This window comes from Mesoplodon densirostris, chromosome 10, assembly GCF_025265405.1.
Source record: "Mesoplodon densirostris isolate mMesDen1 chromosome 10, mMesDen1 primary haplotype, whole genome shotgun sequence".
Taxonomy (NCBI): domain Eukaryota; kingdom Metazoa; phylum Chordata; class Mammalia; order Artiodactyla; family Ziphiidae; genus Mesoplodon; species Mesoplodon densirostris.
In genome coordinates this window covers 32,107,362-32,134,393 of record NC_082670.1, presented here as the reverse complement: position 1 = coordinate 32,134,393, position 27,032 = coordinate 32,107,362, and the positions used below count along the sequence as shown (strand labels likewise).

General features: G+C 42.5%; 1 protein-coding gene across 2 annotated transcripts; it reads right to left on the bottom strand.

Annotated features, from left to right (window-relative positions):
* Window positions 1-591: 591 nt before the first annotated feature.
* ZNF318 (zinc finger protein 318) lies at window positions 592-27,032 on the bottom strand. 2 transcript variants are annotated; one of them, XM_060109675.1, is made up of 10 exons: window positions 26,460-27,030; window positions 23,647-23,798; window positions 18,049-18,688; window positions 15,379-16,821; window positions 13,496-13,595; window positions 11,351-11,655; window positions 6,862-7,065; window positions 6,304-6,403; window positions 5,269-5,387; window positions 592-4,977 (listed from the first exon to the last, which is right to left on the bottom strand). In XM_060109675.1, exons 1-10 carry the CDS (start codon window positions 26,919-26,921, stop codon window positions 1,660-1,662), a joined length of 6,843 nt encoding a protein of 2,280 aa, XP_059965658.1. In that variant the 5' UTR covers window positions 26,922-27,030; the 3' UTR covers window positions 592-1,659. The 2 variants fall into 2 exon arrangements, with proteins under 2 accessions (XP_059965658.1, XP_059965659.1); XM_060109676.1 differs by lacking the exons at window positions 592-4,977; window positions 5,269-5,387 and adding an exon at window positions 6,655-6,752 and having other exon boundaries at window positions 6,322-6,403; window positions 26,460-27,032.

Genomic DNA, 27,032 nt, shown 5'->3' with positions numbered 1-27,032 from the left:
TTCTAAATTAGTCAAGAAAAATAGCCTCCTCGCACTCAACCTAGGGATTCTGCAGCTCTGCACACAAGGAAACAGGAAAACAAGAATTCTTAGGAAAAATGATCAGCAACTTTGCATTATTTTTGAGGAGTGGGAGAATAAGACTCTGAAGCCTCTGTTGAGCCAGGTTATAAATTGCTGACAACAGGGTTATCAAGAGGAAACTGGGGCAGAGATTAGAAAATATAAGGACCAAGATCCCTGATCCCAAGAGCACCCTCAGCAAGAACATGAGTATCCTTGGGGAGCTCAGTTCCCAGAGGAGCATCGGGAGCACCAACATTAGGGTATATACAAAACTTCACAACAGGAAGATGCCAAAACCAGACCACTGGTGCCTACTCACTACCCATCCAGAAGCACTGGGGCACAGACTATATAAGCTAACAAAAGTAGCCCTAACAACTATGGAAAGAAGGGTGGGAGGGGGAGACAGGCAATAGGGCAGCAGCATTGTTCTAGTTTCCCTGTGGAGTTCAAATGTGTGTGGTTTCAAAACAAAAATCCAGAAAGAAACATGAGATTAATGTATTTATTCCAAGTAATTAACACATTAAAAATAAAGTTAAACTTGTCCAAGCCACTCATAAATCTTTAATCTTTTGAACAAAATGTACAACCCAAAACATCACACTATGGTGGAAATAACTTGGGAAAGGGAGAGGCAGAGGAAGGAATACATATGAGTGTGGGAACAGAGAATGAGTCCAATCCCAAAGTAAGTTTCAGATCTTCTACCTCATAGAACAGAAATGGCTGCTCAACAATTTCACACAAAGTGCCAGTGGATCACAACACAGTGAACAAAGGCCGTTGTGAAAATAAAACTGACCCAAAAAGCATATCTGCTCCTGGCACCGAGGCATGAATAAGCCTTACCGATTTGTCGTCTTCGAAAAGTGAGCCTGCTAGATTTTCTTCCACGTTTACTGAGGCCATTTCCAAACAGGTTTGTGGATTAGCAGGACCATCTCAAGCAAAGGCAACAGAATGAGGGAAGTGTGGGGGGTTGACATGCCACAAGGAAGTAAACAGTAAACAAAAGAGCTACTCACGCTGCATTTCAAACAATGTTAAGGCAGGCACATCCAAATGGAAGCCTAAGAGATGAACAATCCTTCCTTCAGCAGTAGTTTTCCATTTCAGCAGGTTTTCTTGTGTTTCTCCCAGAGATCCATCAGCTGCCCAAGAAATTGGGTGGGAATACAACACAGCAATTGGAGAAGTCAGCTGTCTCCCTCCTCCCCCACATTCCAGAAATGGCAGAGTCAAAGCCAAAATACAATCAAAGCACACTATATGGTGAGCCAGATAGACATTTGATTTTAATGACAAAGTAGAAGAAAATAAATTGGCAAAAAAAAATAATAATAATTAACAGAAAATACTTTTTTACAGATATGTATAGAAATTATGATTGATTTGTCTGGTATCTTAATGAAAACGGAAAAAAGGAAAGGAGGTAAATTTTTTAGCTTCCATGAACATTTACTCTAAGATGCTGACTGCATCTCTTGGTGTACGTTCCAGATGAGATAGCCAACTAGTCCTGGATCATCTGGGCACCTGATTTCTAGAAGCCAATTTGATTCATCCACAAGTAGCTCTGAATCTGTATTCTCAGTTGTGAACACTGGATTCTGTGTGGTCCTGGATGTCATCAACTGCAGCTTCTTGTGCAGCTATTTCCTGAGGGACTGTATTGCCTCCAACTACCTGATCCCTTGTATGGGACCCTGAAGCCATAGATTTTACCATATTCGAAGGGCTGTCATTGTACTCATCTACTTGAGGAATTGCTACCTCCGTGAGGGATGCATTCGGTATTTCTAACTGTAGTGGTCCCATCTCCAGGGAACTACACTCAGGAGGGTCACTTGGCTCAGAGAGAGAACATATCTTCTCTTTTTGAACTCCAGATGTCCGTGTGACAAAGTCAACAAGGTCCGGAAGGCAAGGAGATGGCCCAAGGCCTAAAGGATTAATTGTTTCTGATTCCAATCTGAGTGAATCTTGTTTCTCTAACTGAGAAGTTTCTTCTATTTCCTCAGGCATCATTCCTCCTGCTAACAGGTCAAGGGCCTGGTGTGTTCCCTCTAGGCTCCCCAAGCCAAGGCCAACATTTTCTATAGAAAGTCCAGTTTTCAAAATGTTAGGGGTGATCCTCCCAGTTCCGGGATTAGATGAGTTTTGTTCACCCTCTGCTCCGAAGTTAAGCACCAGGGTTTTGGGAGAATCTAATGGAAACTCAGAAAAGGATGGTATTGGTTCAAAGTCAGTGAGAGTGGAGGGATTACTTCCTATAGGTGACATAGAATTTTCTTCACGTACTTTCTGAGACAGGGCAGTTGCAGATCTATGTGCTGGGTCTACCCGAGTATTGCAGAAATCAACACCTATATCCCCCAGGCTCCCCAGGGCAGCAAGCTCTTCTACTTTTAAGTTCGTAACTTCAAAGTTTTCTAAGGCCTTGCTTTCTATTGTCACTGTTAGTTCTGGATGGACATCTCGAAGATCCAGGGCTTCTGCTTTGGGTTCCTCTGGGCTCTCCCAGGTCTCTGGCTTCTTGTTCTCATCCCAAACAGTCAGTTCGTAGATCATTTTACCCTGAAACTCTTTTGATCTTTCTCTCTTCAGTTTAAGGCTTCTGTACCTAGAGGCTCTAGAAGCTGATCCTGGAGCTGAATTTTCTAGCCACTCCTCACTAGCAGTTGAAACTCCTTGCTCCTGTTCACTATCTTTCAAACATTTATCTGATCTGGCTGGGGACTGAAGAAGCAATTCTGGGGCAGAAGTTTTCACAGGTGTATCTTGTGGGCTCTGGAGTAAAGATCTAGCTTCTGACGGAAATGAGTCTATTTTTGCCTTTGTGGAAGAGAGCACCTGTGCGTTCAATTCAGTCACTACTTTACTTTGAGTTTTACTTCCTGTTATCAATTTTTTGAACTGTTTAGCCTTTTTGTCAGTCATTTGCATGTTGGGCTGTTCTACTTCTCCTTCCCACATGTATCTGTTCCCATGGTTCAAATCAGAATCCTCTACACTATTGGGCCCAACATTGGTATCTGTTCCCTCTCCCACAGTCCTCTCAGAGAGCTTCGCTCCCCCTTCTTTTAGTTCAGCGCTTGTCTCTACTTCACTTTTTCCACAATCCTTAGATTGGTGGAGCTCTTGGCTTTCCTCACCCTGGTTACTAGATTCCACAAGGTGGGTTTCTAACAGCTTCTGAGATTCCATGGTATGACAGTGTACATGTGACACCTCAGGGGCTGGCTTGACACCTGGTGGCCCAGGGTCTCCCAGGTCAAGTTCAATTTTCCCCTCTGGAGATACATCCCTATTAGCATCACTCTGGAAGGAACTAGAAGTCCACATGGCCAAAGTCTCTGTCTTTGGGGTAATAGTTTCATAAGGCCTGTTTTGGCACAACCTTGTCAGAGGCTGTAAGAAGCCATAGCTGCTGCCTCTGCTTTTTGAGTCTACATTTTCTACAACCGACCATTTCCCTAGGGACACCAGAGGTTTTGAAATGGGCTTTTCAAGGCTGCTGACTAAAGGAGCAGAGACCAAATTTCTATGGGGAGGCAACTCCTCTTGGGATGCACTGCTGTTCAAAGTAGAAGTGGAAGAGGTGTCTGAACTTTCAGCTCTATTTTCCCCATTAGCCAATGGACCACCACTCAGCTTAGTCTCAGGGGCCCCTTTTCCACCACTACTGTAGAATATGTCATACAGATCCTTAGCATTGGCTGTGGCTAAGCATGAATTTCGCTTTTCCAACTTTTTGGCTTGTTCACTGAACACACTTGAGAGGGGAGGTGGAGGACGCACTAACACAGAGAATAGGGTCTGGTCCCGGTCACTCTCACTCACCCCAGGAGCCGTCTCATCAGAAGGAATGGCAGCTGGCTGTGCTGAGGCCATGATGGCTACCGGTAATACTGGGTTCAAAATGTTAGGACCCAGGAAGCCAGGGCTGACAGTGTGAGATATAGTTGGGTTTGATTTTACTGGAGCCAAAATAGCATTTGCTTGAGCAGGAGATGGGGCAGCTGGATGAGGTATAACTGGGGGTGGTGGAGGTGGCGGTGGAGGTGGCGGTGGTGGAGGTGGTAGCATTTGTTCAGGTACATGTGATGGCTCATTCTTTTCAGCCAGCACCATTTTTTCCTCTGGAGACCCTTTTAGAATCACCTCTTCCCCTCCAAATGCTTTAGAGATGATGTCGGGAGGCAAGAGGAGATCAGCTGAAGACTCTTTAACCACTGGCAGAGGCTTAGCAGTGGTTCCAGAGGACTTGATGGATAGAAAGGTGTTAAGAGGAGCTGGCTTGCTTACTGTGGCTGAACCTGACTTGCGGAGGACTGTGGATGGGATAGGCAGGTTGGGTCGGATCTTAGTCTGGGTTGAAGTTGTCACTACAGGCATCCAAGGGCTAGTATGTGCAACAACAGTTTTCCCAGAGAGTTTGATTTTGATGGGCTTTGCCTTCCCAGCTTCAGCTCTGCCATCCTCTTTGTCCTTACTATTTTCCACAATCTCTTCCTTGGGAATACTTGGGGCCACTGAACTTTTTTCCTCCTCTTTTTCTGGCTTCTTCCAGCTGAATTTCCCAAAAGAGGAAGATGTTGGTGGTTCTTTCTTTACTTCTTCTTTTAACTGGAGTTTGATGCTAGCCTTCCTTTTATTTTCAGCCTTTTCAGGGGAGTTCCCACCTTCAGAAACTCGGTCCTCTAATTCCTCAGACACCCTGTCATCCTCCTTTACTTCCTTCATGATCTTTGCCTTTTTTTCTTTCTTCTCTTCCTTTGGTTTCTCACTGAGTTTGCGCTTTAGCTCACTCTGCCGTCGCCGTTCTGTCTCTAGGACCACAGCCAAGCCAGCTTGGCGGTCCAGATTCCGCCGCTCCTCATACAATGGGTTTTCAACCACATATTTCTAGGAAGAGAAAAGATAAAGGCTCAATAACTGGTCAAAATACTGTAAGAGAGAAAAGTTGGCCCTACCACTGTTAGAATTCATTTAGTGGAAATCCTCAGAGTCACCTTCCTCAAGGATAAATGGTTCTCTCAGGTCAGCACTGCTTACTTACTAGGATTGAGGAGAACGTCCCAGTGATTATATGGAATTTGAAATATTAATGACTTTTTCTGGCTCTGAGTTTGTTTGCAACATCAAAAGGATTACTGCAGAAAGTAGGAAACTCCATAGGCTACTACAAAGACCAACCTTATATTTCTCATTGTGTTGATAACCCTTCACATGTTGCTCTCCAGAAATTGGATCCCCCAAGAATTCCTCACAGAGCTGGCAGTAATATCCAGTGATGGGAATCAGAAACTCAGAGCCTGGAAGAAGTGGAAGAAAGTCAAGAAAATAAGTCATTTCTACCCAAGATGGCAGCAACCAAAGGAAATCCCACTTCCCTTTTGTAGTAAAATGCTTAATGGTATAGAGGACCTTACTCACTTTCAAGTCAGAAGGAGCATTTAGATGAATCCCAGTGGTATGTCTTCCCAACTTAAAGCTTGAACTCAGGACCTCTACCCCTTCTACGTTTTGGGAACACTAACTGGTTAATTCAGGAGTTTTCTGTGCCAGACTCAATTCTGTTGCTGATTCTCCTCAAACTCCAACAAGCACTAAGCATCTTAGGAGATTTAAAAATTATACTCCCAAATAGCCCAGTACTATTGGTATGAGGATCTCTCATGTTGGTATTAATTACTTAAGAATCTATCTTCTACAGATGTAAAGGATGTAGCAGCACTGACTACTTATAAAGGTAAGAAATTAAGAAGTTTAAAGAAAAAGAAACTTTCTATTTCTCAACTTAGCCCCTAATAACAACTATTCAAAAATATTTTATAGTTCTTAGTTGAAAAGGCAGTCATATTGCACCTCTGACTGTTCTTTTTTACCTAGATTTCAAATAAATAAGATTTTGGTGCATAAGCCAGTGACGAAGAAAGCCGTACTTTAGTCTATATGGTGCCAAAGCAAGCACAAAGAAAGTTATATTTTTGAGTGGTATGTGTATGTTTAACATCTGTTAGATTTTTAGCCATATGGGTAGAGATCATTGTCTTATAGCTCTCTTTATTTCTTTAGGAACTAGTTTTGCACATAGAAGGCAATCTTACAGCTTTGTGAGAAGTAATAGTTATGTCTCACTCTATGCTGCTTCCTCGTACCTTAGTTCAGGGATACCTCTTTTCTGACTGAATGTAAGGAAACCACAGAAAAGGCAGGGAGGAAACACACCTTTTGCAGGAACAGTTATCTTGTCAGTGCGCTTTACAGCATCTTGCTTGGCTTCACTCTGGGTCTTTGAAGCCCAAGGTCTGTTGTAGGGATCCAGGGTCTATTTGCAAGAGGCAGAGGTGCTCACACACAGCACTAAAAACTCAATGACCCACTTCTCTCTCTTTTTCTCCCCCACACCAGGAGGACAAGAAGCCCCCAGCTACCCACCCCCACCCACTCTGCCAACTGTTTAAACAGAAATCACCTGTGGAAAAGGTAAACATATGTTAGAGCAAGTACTAGCAATGGATAAAATGAAACAAATAATCAGGTACTCAAGGAATCAAAAGAGGCAGAAGCCTCACTTACACTTGTCATGGTGTTTAGTTACAGGCAGGTCCCCTGGACTGAGCCCTGGGGATGGTGTCTCCTTTGTTGGTATCTCTTGGATCTTCAGATTGGGGCTCCTGCCCATATGAGAATGTTTCATTTTCCAGCTTCATAATGCAGATGGGGGTATAGGAGTTTGAGGGGAAGGAGGGCAAGAATGGAAATGACAGAGGGCAGGATACCTACCTGTGTGTGCTTCTTATTGTGCATATGAGTGAAGAAGTCAAACATGGTCCCACAGATGGTGTTGCAGTCTTTGCACCAGTGATTGCCAGCATCATAATACTCATAGGTAGCAATGGGATGATCAGACTGCTTAGCAGCTGGCTGGGGGCTCTCGGCAGGCTTGGGGCTCTTAGTATGGGAATTCTCATTGTTTACCTTTGATTCCTAGAGGGGGAAAAACCTGCACTAAGAAGGAATTCAAAGTAGTCTAGATCTGTCTTCTCTCAGAAAAAGCAAATAGCCTACCACAATAACAGAAATAGGATCATATGACCGTATTTCCAGTGCCTAAAGCTGCATAAACTAGGAAAAACCCCATGAGAAATCTTCCTGCAAGGCTCAAACAGAACTAATTAGATTCCATAGTGCCATGTCATCGTGGAGAATAAATCATAATGGCAATATATTTACTTATATATCCTAAAATATCTAGAACAACACTCAAGATTATGGAAACACTGGTTGCCTCTGGGAAGGGGTAATACAGAACAGGAATGGATAGGAGTCTTTTATCGTATACCCTTTGGTAGATGTTAAATGTGCTACCTATGCAATTAAATACATTAAATTTATCAATTGTAATGACAACTAGGGAGGGAAGAAAAATGGAAAAGGTAATTGACAGATTAAGCAAGTGCAAAAAATAGATGATAGTGAACTCTCTTATCACAGAAACATCCTGATATAGATAACTAGAGAGCAAGGCTGGCATAGACAAAGGGGATAGTCATCTATGTGGGATGACTTAAAAGGATCTGGGTAAGATATTTCTAACTGCCTAAAGTATCATCATTAGAATTTAACACCTTTGAGTTAACATGAATCCTCTTTTAAAACATATCGACTCCCCAACATTAAGTTATCAATAATAAATACTTTAAGGCTTCTCTGGTGACACAGTGGTCAAGAGTCTGCCTGCCAGTAGAGGGGACATGGGTTCGAGCCCTGGTCCAGGAGGATCTCACATGCCGTGGAGCAGCTAGGCCGGTGTGCCACAGCTGCTGAGCCTGCGCTCTAGAGCCTGTGAGTCACAACTACTGGGCCTTGTGTGCTGCAACTACTGAAGCCCACACGTCTAGGGCCCGTGCGCCGCAATAAGAGAAGCCACCGCAATAAGAAGCCCGCACACCTCAACTAGAGAAGGCCCGCGCATAGCAACAAAGACCCAACGCAGCCAAAAAATAAATAAATTAATAAATAAATTTAAAAAATACTTTAATGTGAAATCATTTGTCAGCAAGCTGGGAATAAGATGATTCAGGAAATGAGAATTTTGGATAACACTGGGGAGTGGGGCACAGACAAGAGCCAAATTTTGGAACACAGAGAAGGTAAGTATGAATGAGGTTCCACAGTAGACAAGATCAGGGAACTGGGCACCCTGAATACTGGCTGGTGGGGAGAGGAAGACAATATGCAGAAAGGGAAACAATTAAGACTTCAAAGATAATCTTTCCCTATTAGAGTCCTATTCAAGAGTCATTAAAGAGATCACACCCAGCAGGTAAGGGATGGGCACATGCATACACTGCTGGTGAGTACTAACTGGCACCATCTTTCCAGAGATAACCTAGGAATACATATTACATACCTCAAAATTCTTTATACCCTTGACCCAGCAATTCTACTCCTTGACATTTACCCTTAGGAAATTATGTCAAACTACAGGTGATTTGGTTGGTTAAATAAATTTTGGTATCCATACAACAACAAAAATAAGGTCACTAAAAATGATATTATAAAAGTCTATTTATTGACATGGAAAGATGTTCATGATAGACTAGGAAAGTAAGTAACAAAATACATCTGAATAATCAATACAGATATGTAAATAGGCACAGAATGTCATATGTCACCTTATCCAAAAGACTTTCCCTAACTACTCTATATCCCTTATCCTGTTTTCTTTTTTTAGGCACTTGTCATTACCTAACCTGCACTTGTTTACTTACTGACTATCTTCTCCCATTTCATTAGAATAAGAACCTTGTCTATATAGTTCCCTGCTATACTTCCCATATCTAGAACAGTGTCTGGCACTTTTTTGGAGATCAAGAAATATTTGTTAAATGAACGAACGGAAGAAGGGAATTTGGAATAATAAACACCAAGGTATTAGTAACAATTGTGTCTAGGTGAACGGAACTGTGGAATTGTGTGTATGTGTTTATTTTTATGAAATGACCTATTCAAGAGAAAGAAAATCTCAAACCAACTATGCATTTTAAAAGAGGCAAAGAAAGAAGAAATACCAAGGACAGGTAGGAAACAGAGCTTGTAGAGAGAATACTCCTTACTGCTGAAATGAAAATCCAATTGCAACATATCCTTGTTAGCTTCAGAGAGCATGAAGGCTCACTCAAGTCAAGATGATAGATTATCATGGGGATGGTGCATAAATGGAACTCCAAACAATGTGTAAGTCAGCTACACAGGGTCAAAACTTTCAAGCTCTTCTCCCATCAAAGGCCCTGAACTCAGTGATCCTGATATAAGAATACAGTCTTACCTGGTTGAGAAAGAGAACTCTCCCAGGAAGACAAGAAAAAATTAGAGCTTGGTTGACAGAGAATACAGCATATCTTCTTCTCTAACCCCCAACATTAACTGACCATCTACTATGTACTAGATATACCAGATGCCATGGGACACACAAAAATAAATAAGTTATATTCTGTTATTCTCAAGAAGCTCTCATTTAGTGGAAGACACAGGCATGAGAACAGGCATGATCTTATCATGTTTTCAATAAGACAGAATGAAATAAATCTTATAAAGAAACAAAATAATATACTATGGGAGTGCTAAAAAAGGGCTGACTCAATCTGTATGGAATTCAGGAATTCTTCACGGAGGTGGTAGTATTCAAGTTGGACCTTAGTGGATGAGTAGGGTTGGGAGACAGGCTAAGAGGATTATTAATGCAAAATTAGAGAGGCACAATAGCATAATGCACATCTGGAAAAGTGCAAGCATTCTAAGGTGGCAGGAGTATAAAGTGTAGTGTCATATTTCTTGAGCACCACCCATTTGCTACGTGCCAGGCACTGAGCTATGTACTGGGGACTATATAGGAGAATGAGACAGATATGGTCCCTGATCCCTTGAACCTTAAAATCTAATTGGGGAACACATGTAATTATATAATTACAACTGCCATAAATGCTAAGAAGGAAAATGTCAGGTATTATGATAGTGTATATCAGGCAAATTTAACAACCTGGAAAATGAAGGGAGTCAGGGAAATAAGTTAATCTGCGATCTGAAGATGAATATGAGTTAGTTAGAAGACAGGATAAGAAGAGTGGGTTTCACATGGTAACCAGAAGGAGGAGAAGACACAAAGACATTAATGATGAAACATTTAAGGAATGAAAATGCCAGTAACGAAATTACAGAGAGCAAAGGAAAAAAGAGGCGTGAAGTGAGGCTGAAGAGGTAGGCAAGGAAGTATCTCAATCACCAGCTGAATATAGAGAAAGAATTAAGAGTGTAGCAGCACAAGCAAGAACTGAAGGTGGCTTGAACTTGGATGGCAATAGAGATGATGAGATGAATGGAACTGAGATTTACTTTGGAGGGAAAATTGGCAGAATCTGTAACTGACTTGGTGTGTGGAGCAGTTTGCGGGGAGGAAGCACTAAGCATGCTCTTCAGGTTGTTGGCATGAAAACTGTGGGATAGTAGTATCATTCACTGAGATGGGTAACAACAGAGGAAGAAAAGGTTAGAGGGAGGTTGAGCACAATCTTAGTTTACTTTAGGATATATTGATTTTGAGATGTTTATGAGACAATGAAGTGGAAATAGTGAGTAGTCTGTTGGACACTCAGATTTGAACCTTAGAAGAATCACCTGAGCTAGAATATAAAACTGAAAGTTGTCAGTATGGTATTTCAGCATAGGACTGAATGAAATGACCTAGGGAGAAAGCAGAATTCTAGAGAATTAGGCTAGAACTGAGCCCTGAAGAACTAAAATATTTAAAGATCAGGAGATTAAACAGGAGCAACCAGCATATAGGAGGAAAAGAAATGTGATAGGAGCCAAGGGAAGAAAACATTTTTTTAGGGGACAGTGGTTCCCTATATCAAATACTCATTTGAGAACTGAATCTGAGGCTGTACAACATAGTGGTGACCTTGTTGCTAAACATGAACCTACAAAATGGCATTACAAGTTATGAGAAAACTAGAAGCCAAACTGGAGTGAGTTAAGGAGTAAATGCTAGAACTAGAAAATGGAGGGCCCAGGATTCTACTTTGTGGGCAATGGGGAACTGCGAAAATTCTGAAGAATACCATGATCTGAACTATGCTTTACAAAGATAACTCTAGCAAGAGTAAGAACAGATTGGAAAAGGATGCTAAGAAAATGGTCAGTTAGAAGGCGTCTTTAGGAGTCCATGGAAATAAAAGATACAATAAAAATGGAAAAGTTGAGTTGTTACCTTGCTGTTGGAAAAGGAGTTTGAGGATGATGACACTTTTTCTGGGCTCCTGGATTTTTCTGCTTTCCCAGTCTTCTCTGTAGGCTCCCTACTGTCATTTGAAGACTTCTGAGATTTATCCAAAATGTTAATTCCCAAGATCTGAGCCACTTTGTCCAGTTCAGACTGCTTTTTTTCTGCCTCTTCTGCCTCTTGTCGAAGTTCTGCAATGTCCTTCATAATGTTATCCTGAAGCCGACTCACCTCTACCAGGAGTGGGTCTTTGTGACCATCCTTCTCCCTTCGTTTCTTACGCAGCATTTCCCCTGAGTAGTCAAATGTCAACAGAAAGAAGCACAAGGAAAGTTAACAAGTCATTTTTCAGTCATAAGTACTAATTCTCAAGACTTTATGGTCACAAAATCTTTCTCCATAAAACATTCTAAAAGCAGGTGAGACTTGCCTTCCACATGGGCTGGTTTAGTTGAAGCTCCTATGGAGGTAAAGTGATTGAGTGATTACATTATTTCTTATGTAAGGGTTATTAACTAAGGATCTATGGATAGGTTTCAGGGAGGCACTGCATGAATCCCTAAAAGGGTATATACAAGTTTGTGTACATGTGTGACTATGAATCCTGTGGCTGTCCTCTTCAGAGAACTAAAGAATTATTCAGAGGGCAAAAAACATTCAGTCACATATTTGACTTTATCTGATTTAAGGACCCTTCACCAACACCTCCACTGAGTTTTAGGTTTTGCCTCAAGCTCACCTAATGTTATTTCCTACTCCAAATTGCAGGTCCTCATGAATTAATCCTCACAGGATTAATAACTAAGTTTCTCATCCCTAAACAGCCCAAACCCAAACAGAAGAAATTATATATTCTCCCACTCTCTACTCTTCCATGTTATCACCAAGCTGTAATATAGAAGCCTTGCTATGTTCTTAGTGTGTATGTGAATTCCTAAAAGCATAGATGAAGAGGTGGAATCAATAGAGGCATCATGGAGCATATTTTTGTGCCAAAAAGGAAGTACTCAAAAAATGCTGGACACAGGAGTCAACTTAAAGGGGGTCTTACTGACCAAATCTGGGGCAATTTGAGCATGAAGATAAATAATAATAGTGAAATATTATAACCTATTAAGAATCCATGAGTTCATACTGTTACAAATGGACAGATAAATGGGGGAGGAGGTGTGGGTGGAAAGCTCCTCCTCATAGTAGAAAGCCAACTAATTAACGAAGATGGAATGATGAGATCAGAAAATTATTATTTAACAACCATAATAATAATAACTGATTTGGGCAAGGATCATCAATGAATGCTAAAACTAGTGGGCCAAAATTTGAGGAGTAACTGAATATTTACATAGTCTCAAAGTATCTTCCCTATAAGATACTTATTAACTGAAAAGGGTAAAATAGTAACCTTACAGTGGAGAAACTTGGCAGACGCCACCTTAACCAAATGATCAAAGTTGACAACACCAGTATGGGACAAATCAACACCTGATACGAACTTAACATCACCTCTGTGATGTTCCTGCCAAAAATGCATAACCTGAATTTAATCATAAGGACACATCAGACAAACCAAAATTAAAGGACATTCTACAAAATATGTAACCTCTTCTGGAGATTCGGGAACTACTACAGATTAAAGGAGACTAAAAGAACATGACAACTGAATGCAATGTGTAATCTTTCATTTTCTTTTGCTTCAGGACATCATTGGGACAACTGATGAAATATGAGTAAGATCAGTAGACTAGTATATTACTGTTAATTTTCTAATTTTGATAAGCATACTATGGTTATGCAAGGGAATTCTTTGTTATTAGAAGACACACACTTAAGTGTTTAGGAGTAAAGGAATACATATCTACAACTTACTCTTAAACAGTTCAGGAAAAATTATATACACATATGCACAAACACAACTGAGAGAGAATACAGTAAATACAGTAAAATGCTAATAATCATGGAACCTGAGAATTCTTTACACTATTAATGCAACTTTTCTATAAGTCTAATTATATCAAAAATTGTTTGAAAGTGAAGCTTCAGTGTCAATGAACCTGTCTGAGGATCCCCAAAGCTCTCCATTTGGGTCTCCTACTAAAGTTACAAAAGGCAGTCATGCAAAGAAGTGTCTGATACCTTGTTGTTTATGAAGCCGCTCCAACTCGGTCCTGAGATAGTACATCTTCTTCTGGCGAGCTTCCCGGTCACTCTTCAGCTTTTCCCTCTCTTCAATAACCTGCAAAGTACAAAATGGTAAGAGATCCTTTAGCCTCCAACATCCCTTTTCTATTGTTCTTTTTCATACACCTGCACACTAGATAATATCTGAATGCAAGAATCCAAATGTCTGCACACAGAGGCTCTGACTTTATAGTGAAGGTGATATTTCATTCCAATCCAAGTGCCAGAATAGAATTATCCTTTCCAGAACTGTACTGACCGGAAAGTACTTTTCTCGTACAGAAAGTACTACACTATTAGATAGTAGTTCTGAGCCCAAAAGGAGCCATCAAGAAGGGAACTAACATGTGTTACGGATAAAGCACTGTGTTAGCTGCATTACATATATCATCTTATTTAGTCATGATATTATCTGTTTCACAGTAAGAAGATTGAGGTTGCAAAAGACTAAGTAACATACCAAAAGATCGTATAGTAAGATGATTTAAAATCCAGATACGCATGCCCTAAAGCCCCTGATCTTTCAACTGTATTACTATCACCTAATGGAAAAACAAATATGGCTTGTCTATATAAGGAGCTCACGTGAAAAATCTGTGTATTGTCAGCCCTGACTTAAGTACTACGTTTTTAAACGTAAAGGGAAAGCACTAGTCTCCAGACAGTGTCTCTGCAGTCTTAGGTTTTGTTGTATGGAACGTATCTTCCTCTTTCCCAAAAGACTTAAAAAAAAAAAAACCAAAAGACTGAAGTTCAGGGCACCCAAGTACCATGGAAAATTAAGAGGTGTTTTTTGTCTTCTCAAGGATTAGCTAAATTTCTGTTCAACTGGAAAAAAAAATGAGATTAGGCCTACAATTTTGCCTTTTCTACTTTTCTCCTCAGGTCTTAATTATTTTATTAGCAAACCAAATTTACATATATTACAATTTTATCATCCTTAGGCCACCTTGTTTAACAAAATGACTTTTTAGTTATTAAGGACGTGTAAAATCAACAGTATTAATTTTTCTATTCGAAATTCTTCTAATTTTATTAGCAAACCAAATTTACACATATTACAATTTTATCATCCTTAGGTCACCTTGTTTAACAAAATGAGTTTTTAGTTATTAAGGACCTGTAAAATTAACAGTACATATTAATTTTTCTATTCAAAATTCTTCTGTGCTGTATTCCTCATCCCTACACAATTTTTACCTACTGCTCTAAAGCATCTAGAATTATTGTATCTTTACACCAGCCACTGCTCCCTTTCTATAACCTGGGAACCCGATGAACAGTATAAAAACTACTTTAAAAAAAAAAAAGTATAAAAACTACTTGACACTATAAAAACTACTTTAAAAAAAAGTATCAAAAAATATTATTATTCCTGGACTCTAAGTTAAACCAGAATAAGCAAAGCTTATTTCTTGGTTTAATTACCAAGCAACTAGTTATTAGTTTTTAAACCCCATAATCACTACAGGAAAAAGATCCAAAACTCACTGGGATGAAACATAGATTTCCTGATTTCTCTTTCACCCAGCCCAATTTCGGTTCCTCTCTCCCTGATGAGGTCATATTAAAGACTTCAAGGTTCCCAGCTCCTACCCATAGGGTCCTAAGGCTGATAATTCAGATAGAGAAATAAACTTAAAAAAGAAGTCTAGCAATCACGGTGGGACCTACGGCCAGACTTTAGTCCAAATGAGAAAACATAAAAGAAAAAATTATGGTAAGACAGCAGTCTCTAAAGACTGCCTTGGGCCTTGCAAATTTTCAGCTCCCTCTAAGACAAAAATTTATGTTAAAATAGAAGATTCAGGCACAGGATGCCCAAAGCTAATATTCACCTTCTGTTTCTGGGAAGCACGGTTCTTCTCATCAGAGATCTTCTCCGGATTATATCTTATGAGTGATGGGATGGACACATGGACAGGCATTTGGGCAGGAGGAATTGAGCCCAGCACTGACTCCTCCTGCTTGGGCTCATCAGGAGTCACAGTGGGGATCACACGGAGATTGGGACGGCTACGGGTAGCTTGTTTGGTAACTGGCATTATCCTGTGTGGTTCAGGTACAGGGTGGTTTGAAGGTTGGGAGGCAGGGTACATGGGCCACCTTGAGGCTGCATATGCCATGTAGTGCCTATAGGCATCAAAGGAAGCAGAGGGAATGGCAGGTCCCTGGTAGTTTGGAGGTATCCGAGCTGCAGCAAACTGAGAGGCCCTTGGCATATGAAACTGAGATAAAGAAGCAGGGTGTGGAAGTCTAATTGGGGCAGATGGGGCTGATGGCAACATGCACCTGACTGCAACAGATGACTGAAACCCACTGCCAACCACCTCAGGTCCTGCAATATGACCCATTGGATGGTCAGACTTTAGGAACGGGGGGCTGTTTTTTGTGAGCAGGTAAGGATCCACAGGGGAGACTGGGTGTGGATGGGATACCTCTGGGGAGTGGGTATTGCTATGGTGTGCCTCTCCACTCTCCAGTCTGTGAGGATCTGCAGAGTGCCGATCAGCTGAGAAATGGCGGTCAACTGAGGGACAGCGGTCTGCTGAAAAGTGCCGGTCAACAGAGGAACGGCGGTCAGCAGAGGAACGTGATGGCTTCTTGCCATGAAGTCGTTCCTGGGTGCGTGCAGCCAGTTTACTAATCTCTGCTACTCCAATATCCAGCCCTATGGTCTTGAGCAAGTCATGAATCTTTGCATATTCTGGACTGGTCTCTTCTACTGATTCTAGCTTTACAGCTGGAGCTGAAGAGGGTAGGGAGCTTCCCTTCTGCCTCATAACTTCACTTTCAGAGCCCCCAAGGGGCTTTGGTGGAGATTCTGCCTTTAAATCCTCTTCTTCATCCCCATAGAGAAATTTCTCCTCATCCTCAATGTCAGGGAAGCTACGTCGCCTCTTTTCCTGTGTACTGGTAGAATCTGCTAACATGCTCAGAATGCAGGAGAAACCACTGCCATCCTGGCTAGCTCTCTCATGAGGAAGCAAGAAGTCTGTGTGTCGCTCTGGTCCCTCAGCCTTCATATCCAATTTTTCCTTGTGGCACAGAAAACTTCCAAACTTCTCTCTGAGGGGACTGCTGTCTTTGGGTATCCCAGGGAGGGGGCCCCATTGGTAGAGGTTGCCCTGAGATTCCTTCAGGGTAGTCTCTACCATAGTTCCCTTGTTTTCAACCTCTGAGGCAAAAGCAGCAATAGCACCACTTAGTGGAAGAGATGAGTGTCCAGAGTAAAGGGAGTGATCCTGGCTGGAGCTGGTACTGCTGGAAAAACTCTCAAGCTGCAAAGACAAACATAACTGAATTAGCCTCTATGTAGAATCTTAGAAAAGTCGTAACTGAGATAAATACATAAATACTTTGTTCTTCTTGAATTAATAGGGAAAAGATAAATGTGGATGAAAGGGAGGTCCTTAGCCAGGTTCAAGATTTGGGTTCCCGTTTCTCCAGATAGTTCTGCTGTAGCAGGGGGAAACAGAAAAGAAGGCAGATTGAGTCTTCATTTTTGCCCATTTGTTGTAGTCTTTATCAAGGAATTTGAATTCAAAAGGACTTTAGAGATGCCCTAGCTTACTTACTTTCTTTTTTATGGATCCCCGAAAGAAAAAAACATAAAAGCAGAGCTACTTTGGTTGAAGTAGGGTCAGGAAGCTCTGTTAACCCTAACTGATCGCCTTCCCTTACTTCCCCAAGTGCCCTCAGGCACTTCTTCAGAAACATTTAGCTCCTAAAAGGACAGGTAAAAACAAGTTCTCATGCCTGACCATCTTTTTGTTTGTTTGTTTTTGTGGTACGCTGGCCTCTCACTGTTGTGGCCTCTCCCACTGCGGAGCACAGACTCCAGACGCGCAGGCTCAGCGGCCATGGCTCACAGGCCTAGCCGCTCCGCGGCATGTGGGATCTTCCCGGACCGGGGCACAAACCCGTGTTCCCTGCATTGGCAGGCAGACTCCCAACCACTGCGCCACGAGGGAAGCCCTGACCATCTTCTCATAAGTGAGAAAAAAATATCAAGGTCCAGAATGGTTAGGTGACTTATTTAAAAATCACACAGCAAGTTGGTGGTAGAGACGGGTCCAGAATCAGAATCATCTGATTTCTGGTCTACTGTCCTACCACTCATACATTTGTTCTTCTCTTTAAAGAGAGATGAGGAAAATTCAGATCAGCTCCTCCCTTTGCTCTTCAAGCTTCATTTCCAAGAAACCCATATTCAAAGATCCTAAAGGACTATCCAATTTAGAGGCGGAAAAAAAAAACTTTAATAGATACTCTCCAAAATGTCTGTTTAGAAAGCCTAATACATGACAATAGAAGCCCTCTATTGTTGCATTATGAAGCCTATAGTTTCCTTTGGAGAGTCCTGGAAGGTACGGCTCATAGGCATAACAATGTTGGTCCAACACATATTCCAAAGATACCTTAGGGACACAGCCCCCAGGAAAGTAACTAGGCTTTAAAATATTACAGGGACTAGCAATAGACCCTAGAAGAAATGCAGCATAGACCTGCATGGAAGGTTCCATGTCCACCTCAATCCGCTTTTTCAGAATTGACTTCTTGGGCATCACAGATACTTCCTCTGGCCGATGTAAAGAATATCCTGGCTCCGATGCTGTTAGGACACCCGACAATCCAGGGATGGGACAGCCAGTGCCACCACCATCAACTCCCACCAGTTCCTGACTCAAGCTCCTACTTCGTTCCTCCTCTTCCTCTCGTTTTCGCCTGGCAAGGTCCAGCTCTCGAAACTCAGGGTCTAAAAACCTAGGACTCGGGCTCCGTCTACGCTGTCGATAGTTGCGGGCCCCCGATGTAAAACTTGGGTGATCACCTCCCATGCTGTGTATCTTCTCTGTGTCATCATAACGGGGCCGTTTGGCCTCTCGGCTCCTTTCCTCAGGTCGTATAGGGTAGGAGCCTTTGAGTTTGTCTCTATTCCGTTCTGTTCCCCGCAACAGTTCATCATGACAACTGACATGGGGACTATAATCAGATCGATGCAGGAAAGTTTCTCTTGCTCGGTAGTCCTCATCAAGTTGTCCCAAGAAGGGACTGAGAGGTGCCTCCTCCCGGGAAATATATCGTTCAAGACCTCGAGAGCACTGGGAACTTCGAGTGAAGACAGAATCATCAGTCAGGTCATCCCTGAGAAAAGAGACAAGCATCACTGAATATAATGGACTTGGAAAGAGCAAGACCGGACAAGGCTAAGAGACTGACATCTGGGAAGGGGGCCGTAGAATGCTTAGAACAAAAGACAATAATCATGAAGTCCAAGAACAAATCTATGTATATACATGGAATACTTCTTCTCCCTTTCCCCAGGGCACAAGCAGCTGTAGCCTCTAACCAAAGATACTACTAATGTATCTAGACAGAATTCTTAAGCTAATCTCTTTGATTAGACTTTGGGGATGCATAGTATCATGCTAGGGTCTGGGAGATGCAAAAACACTACTACCAGACTACAAAGAGACATGGGTTACCCAACTTCACACTAGCTAAATTCTAGCTCTTTGCTACTAAAATTGCGGTCTGAATCAGCAACATCAGTATTACCCAGGAACTTTTTAGAAATGCAGGTTCTCGGGTTCCACTCAGGCCTACTGAATCAGAATCTGCATTTTAACAAGCCCTCCAGGTGATCTGTATGCACTTTAAAATTTGAGAAATACCAGTTCAGATCAATGATTTTCAAGCTGTGTTCCACAGAGATTCTGAAGAGTGCTCAGGAGCTGCCTAAAGGAAGGAGGTTAAGAGCCTGCATGGCTCTGGGCCTTCCACCTCACTGAAATCATACTGGTCCCAACTTTATCTGTTTATATAATAAAATTCTATATAATATTTCCTCTGGGGAAAAAGAGTTTCACTGTGGGGAAAAAATTTTTTTTAACCATTGATCTCTCCAATTGGCATGATTTTCTCATAAGTTTTAGAAGGTTCTCCAATGCTTTGTTTTGCTGGCTCATATATTAAAAACCATAAAACTCCCTCACAGCCTGTTGTGTTACCCTCTTTCCTGCCTTGCCTGGATATCCACAAGCACTCTGCTCATCTTCGGCCCAGAAAAAGAGTATGTGATGGTTTATCTCACTATATATTTTTATTTTATAGAAATAAAAAGTTCTTAGACTTTCATGGCATGAAGGTAAAAATACAGGATGGGACATCTGTCCTTTTAGCACACATCTCTATATCACATACAATATCCTAATCTTTTGGGGCACTATGGTCAGTTTCTATTGCCCCCTAAAAGCTTCTGACTTAAATCACAGATAGAAATAAAGATCCCCTAGCACTTTAAGCATACCACTTTGAAAAATTTACATGTCACTCACATTTCAGAGTGAATTACTGTTCAGAGGATGGTAATTATTGCTGTCTTCTACATGCTAGTAGCTACTTCTGTTTTTTTGTGAGTTTTGAGAAATGACTTTTCTTTTTTTTTTTTTTATAGTTGTTTTCCTATTTCTGAGACTAAGTAGAACATCAAAGAGTTGCTTTTTCTCATTCGCCAGCCCAGCCTTTGTTCAGTTTTAGACCTGGGTAACAGCTATAAATAATTTTATGAAAGACTATAAAGGATAAACTTTATCACCTCCTCTATAAGCATGCCACCTATGGGAATTGAGGTTCCTGTTATTCACCTCCTCCCTAAGAATTTGGGGAATTCTGAGGTCCCAATGTACTATGAAATAATAGGAAAGAATGAGAATGACCAAGGATAATCTCTGAAATCAAACGTAACTAGAGTAAAACATTTTACTCTGTAGGTTTGTCAGCCACGAAGACATCTATTTCCAGGGAGGAACATCCATGAGTTGAGTCACTCCACTGCCAAAACACCATCTACCATACATAGTCTCTGATCACATTAGTGTAGAGGAAAATCACAGGCTCCATGGGTAGTGGAAAGTTCACCCATGCTCCCACATTCTGCTCCTCACCAGAACTATTACATGTCTCCACCAAGCAACATACTAGCCCAAGATCTAATCCAACATTAAATATCAAGAAGCTAGACATAATGAAATGGCTCTCAGAAAGACTCACTCTAAACTTGCAATCTCCAGCAAAAGGAGTCAAAAAACAATGAAAGAAGGAATAGAAACAGTTAAAAGAATGAGCTATCGTGTAAATACAGGCAGAAATCAGGTTGATTAGAAGCTCACGTCCTCCTTCCCCAGTTCTCTCAAAGGATAAGATAGAGAACTGGCTGCAATAAAAGTAAGTCCTAAAAAGGGCCCCGATCCCCTGCAGTTCAGAATAGCCCATAGACAAACTCTCTCTGAAAGCTTTGGTTAAGTCCAACTCTTTTCTAAAATAAAATTTACTTAAAAAATTGATTGTTCAATGTAAGGATGGGTACATGGAGGCTCAGTGTACTATTCTACTTTTTCTGTGTTTACAAATTCCATTAAACAAATTAAAAAAACATATAATATACATCCACATAAGTTTGTACACCAATGTTCACAGCAGCATTATTCATAACAGCTAAAAAGTAGAAACAACTAAAATGTTATCCATCCATCACTGATGAATAAACAAAACACATACAATGAAATTATTATCAGCAATAAAAAAGGAATGACGCACTGTTATAGGAAAAAACGTGAATGAATCTTGAAAACATTATGTTAAGTGAAAGAAGCCAATCACCAAAGGACCACACGTTGTATGATTCTATTTCTATGAAATGGCCAGAATACGTAAATCTATAGAGATAGAAAGTGGATTAGTAATAGGCTTGGGGCAGGCGGTGAGACTAATAGCTAAGGATAAGGTAATAAAAATATAATTGATCATAGTGGTAGATGTACAACTCTATGAATATACTAAAAGTCACTGAACTGTACACTCTAAACGAGTGAATTGTATGGTACATGAATTATGGCTAAATAATGCTGCTTAAAATGTATATAAGGAAAAAAAAAAGTCCTCCAGAACCCAAACTTCCCATTATTTTCCTCTGATGAATCCCCAAAATGCCTGAAGAAAGTTGTTTGCTTCTGTCTGTTCCCTGAGGCAAATCAGAGGGAAAAAATTCTACTCCCTCAACCTACGTCAGGGCAAGGAGGAATTAGGAGATGAGAATTCCATGAATGGAACGTATAATATGCGTAGTACTTTGATAAACAAGGGAAATCAACCTCACATCCACAAGTTTTTAGAAGCTAAGAGTCTTCATACAACATGTTCACGTTCCCTTTTCAGAATAAGTTACAATCGTACACACAGAGCTGCCATGGTGAGGAGACTGACAACCCTTGATTTGGCTATAACCCAAACCAGGTATTAAAATTTAACAAATTCAATATGGGAAGAGAAAGAATACAGGGTCTCAGGAAAAAAATAAACACACACCTACATACAAAGGATGGAAATGGCTCATTTCATTAACTGAACACTGGACTCACAGTCAAGAAGACATCTTGAGAATGCCAACATTCCTATGGCCTGGTTTTAGCTGACAGTAATTATCCACACAAACTATATTGAGCAAGAGTGCTGGGGGCAAAAAGTCTAAAGAATGGCCTGGGACCTCCTTTTAGAATCTTAATCTCACTTTCTCTAAAATAAATTTGTCTCTCTGAAACAATATTCGTGAAAGAAGTTTACTACCTCAAACATCCTAAGAGGAAATTTTTAATTTTTATAACTTAAACAGACAATTGGCTATCTGAAGCACACATGCATAACAAAGTTTATGGAAAAGTGAGGTGATACCCCAGAACTAACAAGAGGAAATGCTAAAGTTACCTCAAAACCTCAGCAAGGAAGGAAGAGAATCACACGATGCACCACCTACTCAATCATCTCCCAAAATAGAAGCAGCCAGAAATGCAAGGGCTGTTGCCTCAATTAATAGTCACACACTTTGAAACTCAGAAGTTTCACTGTTATATGACTGTCCCGCCTTGCTTCACTACATTGAATAGCCACTGAAGCTTTGAAGTAAATATTACCAAAGGGCAGCAGTGGTCCTCAGATTTCCTGCCCAGCTGTCCCCAACCTGCCCGCCTATACTCTGTGCACTACTGCATGGACAATTTCAGTTTGAAGGAACATTATATTGATTTATTGCTACTGCTAAACATTTGTGAAAACTCCTAGTGTACTAGGCAGAGACCATTAATAGACATGGTTCTCAGCTCTCAGTAAGAGTGCCTTCCCTGTACTCCCATCCTTACTCTTTTATGAGGTGAAAAACACCTAATGTGATTATTTACTTCCCAGATATACCTAAGTTCCTAATACCTGAGATCTATATTTAATACTATGGAGTATTAAATGCCCTTCCTCAGCCCTCAGTGGCTGTAAAGTAATAACTAAAATTAAACATTTTAGGGACTTCCCTGGAGGTCAAGTGGTTAAGACTCTGTGTTTCCAATGCAAGGGGCACAGGTTCGATTCTTGGTCGGGGAAACTAAGATTCCACATGCCACACGACGTGGCCAAGAAAATATATAAAAGAAAACACACATTTTAAAAGATCTCTCTTTCCATTAATGCGTATATGTTTCATATATATATATATATATATGACATGAATTCAGCTAAGCCTTTTCTTTTTAATTAATTAATTAATTAATTAATTTTTGGCTGCGTTGGGTCTTCGTTGCTGTGCATGGGTTTTCTCCGGTTGCGTTGAGGGGGGGCTGCTCTTTGTTGCGGTGTGCAGGCTTCTCATTGCAGTGGCTTCTCTTGTTGCGGAGCAGGGCTCTAGGCGCACAGACTTCAGCAGTTGCAGCATGTGGGCTCAGTAGTTGTGGCTCATGGGCTCTAGAGCACAGGCTCAGTCACTGTGGCGCACGGGCTTAGTTGCTCCGCAGCATGTGGGATCTTCCCGGATCAGGGCTCGAACCTGTGTCCCCTGCATTGGTAGGCGGATTCTTAACCACTGCACCACCAGGGAAGTCGTACATAATTCTTTCAGAGTCTACCCCACTGAGAAAGCCTTTCCCAACGTTATACTTTACACTGGATGCAGGGTATAACTTCAGTGCTGTCACCACCCTTTCAAATACATCATTCAGAAAACAGCAACATTTCTAACTTCAAGCACTACTATGGTGTGCCCTGTCTCCGATGAAGCCTACCTGTCCACATCCTCCAGATTATCCACTGGTGACCCCAGTCGATCACTAAGCCGCCGCCGTTCTGGTATGCCAACACAGAAGTGGTCATTGCCAACAGTGATCCTTAAGCTCTGTTCCAAAGAAGAGTCAGAACGCAGACCAGGAGAGCGTCTCTACAAAAGTAAAAAATAACAAAATAGTCAATAAGGTCAAGATATCTCTACATTCAAAAATGTTCTCCTCGGGCCTCCCTGGTGGCGCAGTGGTTGAGAGTCCGCCTGCCGATGCAGGGGATACGGGTTCGTGCCCCGGTCTGGGAGGATCCCATATGCCGCGGAGCGGCTGGGCCCGTGAGCCATGGCCGCTGGGCCTGCGCGTCCGGAGCCTGTGCTCCGCAACGGGGGAGGCCACAACAGTGAGAGGCCCGCATACCGCAAAAAAAAAAAAAAAAAAGGTTCTCCTCCCTAGTCACAAAGTTGTGGTCCTACAAGGTGTGAAATGGCTACGGTAAGATTCTACTCCAAAAATAAAGGACTTTAAAAAAATTATCATTTTTCTTAGATGAAAGTCCATGCTTCCAACCCTCCTAATCGGTGACCTCTTATTCTTTAATTTCCTGGTACCAGGCATGGGGCTAGAGGAGTGAATTAAGCCTGCTGCCAGAACCTATACATTTCCAGTAAAGGAGGCAAGCCAAGAACAGGTTTAAAAGTACTTCTGATAGCAGTATAAAGTGCTATAAAGTCATTAAAACACAATAACATGAGAGAGATTGGGGAAAAGGAGCTATTTCAGGTAAGCTGGTTAGAGAAGGCTTTCTGGGGTGATACTATTTAATTTGAAGCCTGAATGATGAGATGTCAGCCTTGCAAAGAACAGATGGAAGATGTTTCAGGCAAAAAGAACATGCTCTGTAATGAACTTAGCATGTTTTGGGCAACAGAAAGGTGGCCAGTGTGACTGCAGCAAAGTGATAGGAGAAGACAGTCAGAAGCCACAGTTAGGGAACTTGGATTTTATTCCTAGTATAACAAGCCACAGAAGGGTTTCAAGCAGGGGAGTGATATGATCTAACTACATTACTTCCTCCAGATGTTCACATTGTTCATAACCCTCATCTTCTTCAGGTCCTTATTAAAAAGTCACCTTCCCAGAAGGCCTTCTCTGGCTACCCTATCAAAAATTATAACTCCCTTCTGTTTTCTTTTTCTCTTAGCACTTAATCATATTTAACACGCCAAGACTTTTTACTTCTCTATCTTATTTATTATCCAACTCCTGCTGTTACAATATAAGTTCTATGAGGGCAGGGGTTTTTGACAGGTTTGCTCAGTATTGTATCCCCAGGGCCCAGAACAGCATGGTAAATGTTCAATAAATAATTCTCAAATGTATAAAATGAAGGTCTTTAAAAATCATTTTGATTGCTGGGTACAGAAAAAACTGGATGGTAACAAGAGTGTAAAGGAGCCTAATGCAATAACCTGGGCAAGAGGTAATAGGGTTTAGACTAGAGTGATGGCAGTAGGACAATGTGGAGGATGTATTTGGGAGGTAGAGCTGACAGGTTAGAGATGAAGTTATTCTTACGGACTGGGAGAAGGGAGATGATCACTGTTTCTGGCTGAGCCATGGGTGATGTCATTTACTGAGACAGAAGAGACTGGAGCAAATAGGTTTTGCGTTGGAGAAGAAAGGGGAGGTTATACAAACTAGTAGTTTTCTGTCTTCCTTACTTTCTCTGTAGTAACTAGCATTCAGACTATACATGCTTAGCTATGAAAATCTTAACATAGTGACAAGTCAACTCATCTATGACCAGAGTACCCAGATACTGTTAGAAAGCCACTCAGTAAGACAGAAACTTTGTCACAGGGTGGTTTTTTTTTTTTTCTTTTAAGATTGGTGAACTGATAATAAAAACAAATTCCAAAACACCAGATTCTGCCAGGAGGCTCTACTAGCAAGGTGGTTATGGTGAGAAGTCAATATTACGTCTAAACTAAACTTCTTAACCTCATGCTCTGTCCCTTTAGCAGGGAAACGTAACAGTTAAAATCAGGGTGTTGGGAACCAGGCAGAGATGAACTGAATCACACTCCACCACTTCTTAGCTGCGTGGCCTTGATCAAGTTACTTAAACCTCTCTGAGTTCCTCAGTTGTTAGATACGGAGGAACCCTCACCTCAAACGGTCGTTAATGTTCAAAGAAAAGGTGTAAAGTGAAGGGCTAAGCATCATTCCTGCCACACAACTAGGTAAGTGGCAGCAGCTATTACAATGACTGTGGGTACCCACACTTCGATTTCGGAGACGCAGCACTAACTTAGAGAGCTAACCGTTTACACTCTCGGTGTCTACCCTGGAACTGTGTAAGCCACCCTAACTCGCCACAAAGACATTTCAGCCATTCCAAGATCCAGAGCGCAGCTCAGGTCTAGGGGGATACAAAACCATGGAACTCTGAGGACACCAACTATTGAAAAAGTACCAGGCACACGGCTTGGAGGAGATTCCCCTTGCCCCGGCAAACTTTTCCACACCTCACCTAGAGTGAGAGAATCAACCTATTGCCAGGAAACGCAGCACTGCCTCCCGACCCGGCGCCCGGACGCGTCCCGAGTCCGTTATTGTGCAAATGAAGCTCCAGGGGCTGACCGGGAACCTCCTGGTTTGGGCGTCGCTGAGGAGGCCGGGGGGCATGGATGGCCTTCGATGTGGGGACCCCGGCCTGGAGGCCTCGGGTCGCCCGGGCTGAGGGCGTTTCTGGAAGCGGGAACCCCGGGCGAGAGGACTGCAGTAGGAAGGGAGTCCGGGTCGAGGGGTGGGATTACCCGGCTGCCGCTGTCGCCTGGATGGTCTCCGCGGCCGTCCCGGGCGAAGTCGGCGCGAGACTCCCCCCGGCTGCTCCCTCGGAAACCGGCCGAGCCCGGCGGGAAGAGTCGTCGGCCCCGCGGCGGCGGCGGAGACGGGGAGCCGCGACGGGCCCGCGGCGGGGACGGGGAGAGGCGACGACCCCGCGGCGGGGACGGCGAGGCCCGGCGGCCGCGGGGCGGAGATGGGGAGCCGCGGCGACCCCGCGGAGGGGACGGCGAGGCCCGGCGGCCGCGGTGCCCTGAGGGCGAGCGGGGTCGGCGAGCCGGCGTCCGCGACGAGGAGGAGCCGGAGGACGGCGGCGAGGTGCGGCGAGACGGGCCTGAGGAGGAGCCGGAGCTGCGGCCGGTGCGCGGGCCGCCCCCGCCGCTCTCTTTAGGCCGGTGCGAAGAGACGGAGGAGCGGGCGCCGCTGCGGTACATGGCTCCGGCAGCCGCGGCCACGGCGGCAGCTCCGACCGGGGGCGCCCTGGACGAGGGCCCCCAGCGCGCCGCCGCAGCTGCAGCCCGGGCCGCCACGGCCGCCTCGCACCG